The 6,000-nt window shown below is 43.5% G+C and overlaps 1 protein-coding gene across 1 annotated transcript; it reads left to right on the forward strand.

Annotated features, from left to right (window-relative positions):
• The first annotated feature begins 3,754 nt into the window (after window positions 1–3,754).
• LOC146440384 (taste receptor type 2 member 10-like) lies at window positions 3,755–5,754 on the forward strand. Its single transcript, XM_085057436.1, has 2 exons — window positions 3,755–4,380; window positions 4,774–5,754. Exons 1-2 carry the CDS (start codon window positions 4,146–4,148, stop codon window positions 5,109–5,111), a joined length of 573 nt encoding a protein of 190 aa, XP_084913562.1. The 5' UTR covers window positions 3,755–4,145; the 3' UTR covers window positions 5,112–5,754.
• The last annotated feature ends 246 nt before the right edge of the window (window positions 5,755–6,000 follow it).

The raw sequence follows: 6,000 nt of genomic DNA on the forward strand, positions 1-6,000 counted from the left end.
AGGGGACACCTTTTTGGTAGGATTTGCTCTTTGCACTGTGTCAGATTGTTCCCTGGTGAAACTCTGTTTATAGGCTTAATTGATGGTTAAGTTGAGCTTAGTGAATTACCCATTGCTGTTCTTTTTTGTGTGTGTATTTAAATATATTTAGTGTTAATCCAGTGAGTGTATTTATTAGTGTAAATTCCAAATTTGTATTTCTACAATAAAATGTATCATTTGTGATTCTGCACTTGTGAAACTCCTTACTGAATATGACATGATTTACAGTGTGGAAATTGCTATAATCAGAAATTAAGCTGAGACACACCAAGGCCCTTTGATCTATGAGGACCAGCAGGAATGAATGGGGGTTATTTTCTGCCAGATTTCTATACTCTTAATGTAACAGACAAGGACTGGCTGCAAAACAGCAACATCTATACTTCAAACCATAAAAGTTTTGGTGCTCACTGATCAAAATAAAGGAATTAAACAGCAGGTTTATCTTTCTTTTTTTTTTTTTACAGTTCTTTCAGCTGTGGCTCTGTGCTTTATGATATTATGGGCTGAATCACTGTCTGGCAGGGGTTGATAACTCTGTGTGTGCACACTGATCCCTGTCACTCACCAGAGGTGGTCACTGATGCACAAACAGTGAGGCAGGAAAGGCCCTGGGGTGCTCAGGGGGTGCAGAGCTCCCTTCCCACTCCAGCCCCGCATGTCCTCTCTGTTCCTCTCCCTGCAAGGACAGGATTCCCTGATCTGTGTGACTGCTGTCCTGGCCTGCTCTGACTTGGTGATGAGATTGGCTTTTCCCAGTGGACTCTGGCTCAGTAAAACACCCAGGTGTTGTTCTGGATCAGGGGAACAGCGAGAGAAGGGAGTGGAGATAACTCATTATGAACTGACTGCAACCCTTATTCTCCTTCCGCACTTTGCTGCTGTGGTGGCCATGCCTTAATGGTTTCTAGTTTTACTCTTCGAGTATATGTAACTTCATGTAGTTCTGTGCTTCTTAAAATGTTAAAAACATCTGTTCCCAGCACCTTTACCCAAAACAATCCCTCTGAACAGAAATTCCAAGCACACATTCATTGCCCTAGAGCACAAAAATGAGTAAACAATGGTGAAATGGGGATAGTGGCCCTGGGGTGGTTGACATGATTGCTGGGGGTGAGATTGGAGAATCAGGGGCCAGTATGCTAATAGGACAGAACTTATAAAAAGTGAAGGGCTCATAACCCAGCGTCCATTTTGGGTGTAGTCCCACAAGGGGGACTTGCTTGCCTGAATGTTACCTTGCAGGCCTTGAACAAATTTGTCTGCATTTTATACTCCTAATTTTGTCTAGTCCTCTGTTTCAGGTAGCCTGTTTTAGGCATCAGGAGAGGAGGCAAAGGAGCTGGGAATGAAGGAGTGAAGTTGAGCCTGGGATGAATATGGGGATGGAGGCAGCAGATTCCAATTTTGTGTTTGTCTCTCATCATCCACTGTACTGTCATTATGCAAGACATTAAGGTGATTTTCCCCATGTCAAGTCTGTTTTGTCTATGAGAGTAATGGGTGAGTGATCTCAGTGCCATCATCTCAATTCATCAGCTTTTCTGTCCTATTTTCAAACCCCTCCTTATGGGTGAGAAAGAAGGAGCAGCTGGGTGGGGATCTGGCAGCTGCACAAGGTCAACCCTCCACAGCAGGTGAAACATGAAATGCTTCCAGCATGAACACAGCAGAACCTGAATTGGTCATTTCTGTCACCAGCTCAAGTCCAGAAGCTGATCTTAAGCATCTCTTCTGGACACATCTCCCCAGGGAAAGGCCTGGAAAGGACAGGAACAACCACACCTCCCCACTTTCCCTGCTGCTGCTGCTGCTCATGCACTTCATCCTTTAACATGACAGTCCCAATTGATTTCACAAGAAAACCCTGGAGGATCCATCTTATTTCCTACATCCAGTGCAACATCATCCCTCACAACCTCACATACCATAAAACCCAGCAGACAAAACCAGCACCTTCCAGATGTTACCACACAAAACACCCCAGCCCTAGCAAACCACGTTGCAGATCCTCTCTTGCATCCCCATGAAAGCCCTGAGAATGTGACACCCAGCACAACATCACTGCCATGTGCACCAGCTGTCTTGCATGGGAGACAGGAGCCTTATGAGCTTCTGCAGTTTGCTAGGTTTCTGGCAACAGATTAGAGTAGCTAGCACCCCAAGACTCGGTCCCGTTCTCAAGGTTCTTTGATATTTGACCAATTAGTCTAATATGATGTAAAATACAATTTATTAGACATAGAAAATAACAAACATACAAACATAAAATAGATTGCCATACATACACACACAATAAATGCATAATTGCAAAACTATAATAACTAAAATAAAATTATGGGGTAAATGCTTGCTTAAAAATGGTTAAAAATGCAAGTTAAGAAAGGTACCTATAAGTTAGCTGGAATAATACAATTTAGGAAACCAATGATCTTACCAAAATCCATCTTTGGAGCTGGGATACATTAGAGTCCACTCTCAATCTTGCAAGAAGTTACCACAGAGCTGCGTCCAGACTCTGGGGAAAAGTTTTCCCTCACGCTTCAGTATCCATGTAAAAAAGCTTCAACCTTTTCTGAGATTTCGTGAGCTTTTATAGGATAAAAAAGGGTGGCTTTGAGGTCACAAAAAATTTTTCACATTCTCTCTTCATTTCACTTCAGACTTTTGGGTGCCATAAGATGACCCTGTTTTAGGCTGTTAACCTAATCTGAGTCATCTATCTTCTGAAACCAAGCAGGGAGAGAGAGAAGGGGGTGGGGGGAATGTCCTGCCACACCAGTCCCACTCAGCTGGCACTGGAGGGGACAGGGTGTGCATCAGCACAGCCACCTTGCACAGCCCATGGGGAGAGCTGCAGGATGTGCCCAGCCTGGAGAAGATGACACATGAGAGATGTCAGAGGTCAGTGGGAATGGCTGCCCAGTGCTGGCACAGCATGGAAAACTGCTTTGGGTCACATTCCAAGACTTTACGATTGTCAAAAATATGCAATTAGGACAACGTGATATGAATATTCACATAATATACTGTTGGCACTTGTATCCCACAGCAAACAAGGGCATCCTCACTTTGAAGAGAGAAAAATGCTGGTGGTTTGTTTGTTTCTTGTAGCCATAGAGGTCGTTGTTGTGCTCTCATTTTTCCTGGTTCCATCACAGCATCAGATGAGATCTCCGTGGTCACTGTGGTCCTGCTGTGCAAGTCCCAGTGTGCCACGCCCTGTACTAACCCAAAGTCCATGGGCACTCCATGCCATACAGGGCTGAACACACCTTGCCTGTTAAAACACCCCACAGTGTTCAGGATCCAAATTCATTTATACCAAGCAGGTATTGCAGTGTGGGGGATACCCAGCATGGTCCCATCCTTAAAACCCTTCACTTTCACTGCAGATGAGATCTGAACCCTGGCAGAGGAACCTGCCCTTATTATTACCCTTTTCCTTCACATGCTGCAAATTATCCCTGTACAAAAATCCAGATTCACTTTCCTTGGCCCCCTCACCTGCCCCAATATGTGGTTCTTCACTTGATCTTAAGACAATGCCATTGGTCAAATGAATATGGATTTCAATGCCTGGGAAGGATCAATATAAACTTCAGTTTTCCAGCATCTTGGTTGAACTTTGCAGCTCATGGAGTCCAGATTAAACAGCAAAATACTCCCCTGACTGTTCTCTGCTGAGCACAGCCAGGGCTCTGCATGATCATCATAGGTAAACAAGGAACACAAGAACCCAGATCCTGAAGCCTGACACTGATCAAACATGGATCAGTCTCAAAACCACAAAACTCTCCACTGCAGAAAAACATCTCTGCTCTTTGTGTCACCCAACACTGCCCCTCTGAACCAACATTCAAATAGTGCACAGTGACACTGGCCTCGAGTAAGGGGATACCCAGTACATTTACATCCCTGCACCTGCCCTGCTCCCCACAGCACTGCCACCAAAATCCCCCCAGCAGCAGCAGCAGCAGCAGCAGCTCTATAAAGCTCCTCCTGCCATCCCTGACACTCCAGCAACAGCAGCCACTGACCTGCCTGAGGCACTGCAGCCACAGCCCCCTTGGCCAGCACAGCTCTGCTCCCCAGCTCACAGCATGGAAGCTTTTTGTCACTCTCCACAGCAATTCAATGTCACTGCATATGGGGCCACCACTTTGGCCATTGTCACACTGGAGGCATTCCCTGGCATGTGGATAAACACTTTCATTGTTTGTGTGCTCTGCATTGCCTGGGCCAAGAAGAAAATCTTGAACTCTTGTGAGAAGATTCTGCTTCTTCTGGGATGCTCCAGGTTTTGCTATTTGTGCATCTCATGGGTATACTACTTCCTTTCAATAACTTATAGCGATTACTTTCATGGTCACCCTACACTTCAGTTAATTCTGTCTTTTCAAAGCTTTTTTAATTATTCAAACTTATGGGTTTCAGCCTGCCTTTGTGGTTTTTATTGCATAAAAATTGCCAACTTCAGGAACAGGTTCTTCATCCACCTGAAGGTAAAAATTGACAGGATTGTGCCTTGGATCTTGCTGGGCTCAGTGCTTTCAGCCTTCACTATCACCATCATTGCCTTCAACATTGCTGAAAATGTGCACAATGAAAGCCACAATTTCTCCTGTCTCGGAAATTTTTGGGAAGCAAGTGTCAAAAGGGATAAGTATTTGTTCCCTATTTATTTTCTCATGGGCTGTGAATATGCTGCTCCATTCATGGCAGTCATCTTTTCTGCTCTTTTCCTTCTCTCTTCTCTTTGGAGACACAAGTGCAAGATGCAGACAAACTCCATGAAGAGCCTCAGCATGGATGCCCACATCAAAGCCATGAAATCTATTCTCTCCTTCTTTGTAATGTATAGCATGAACTTTGTATGTTTGATCTTGACAATAATTTATGCCAACAAAAATGAATATACCACAATGTTTTTTATATTCATGTATCTGTATGCTTTTCCGGGTGTTCATTCCCTCATTCTGATTTTCAGCAATCCCAAGCTGGAAAAGACACTGCTAAAGATTCTATCCTGTGTGAAATGTAAGGTTTTCATGAAGTGGAAACTGTGATAAAAGCTGTAGCCCATGCAAAATGTTGATCTTTCACCACAGAAAACAAGTAATGTAATCTCTAATGCAACTCTCCAACTGTGTAGATGACAGAGATGTTCTCTCTTCACCATCTAAGTTAAGAAAACTTCAGTCATACTTATTGAACTAAATTATTGTGTGCTAAATACATTACTATTGTACTTAGATTTAGCTAAATTTTTGTGAGGTATTTTTGTTATTAACAATGTCATTTAGGCCTGGTTTAGGAATGAGGAATAACACCCCTGTGTGGTGAAGGGATTAATGTGGGCATGAGAGACTGCTGGTGGGGTGAGAGATTATCAGGCAGAGTCCCCTTCCCTCGGCCTGTGCTTGGTGGGAGAGGGAGTGATGCTAATTAAGTGTTCAGCCCCTGCTCAAGACCCACAGCCTTTGTAATCAGAACTCTTGATATCCCTCATTTCCACATCTACTGGCTGCCCACCACCATTTAGGATGCCAGCAACAGGGGATTTTCACTGCAGCCTCACTTCCACTTCTGCCAAAATATATATTTGGTATCTGAAATCCTCCATGGCAGAAGAGGAGAATAAAACCCCACTTTGCAGACAGGACAACAGGATTGCTTCACTTTCATCCCCAGAGCAGGGGACACCTTTTTGGTAGGATTTGCTCTTTGCACTGTGTCAGATTGTTCCCTGGTGAAACTCTGTTTATAGGCTTAATTGATGGTTAAATTGAGCTTAGTGAATTACTCATTGCTGTTCTTTTTTGTGTGTGTATTTAAATATATTTAGTGTTAATCCAGTGAGTGTATTTATTAGTGTAAATTCCAAATTTGTATTTCTACAATAAAATGTATCATTTGTGATTCTGCACTTGTGAAACTCCTTACTGAATATGACAT

This window comes from Lichenostomus cassidix, chromosome 3 (assembly GCF_008360975.1).
Source record: "Lichenostomus cassidix isolate B80296 chromosome 3, HeHo_3.0, whole genome shotgun sequence".
Lineage (NCBI taxonomy): Eukaryota > Metazoa > Chordata > Aves > Passeriformes > Meliphagidae > Lichenostomus > Lichenostomus cassidix.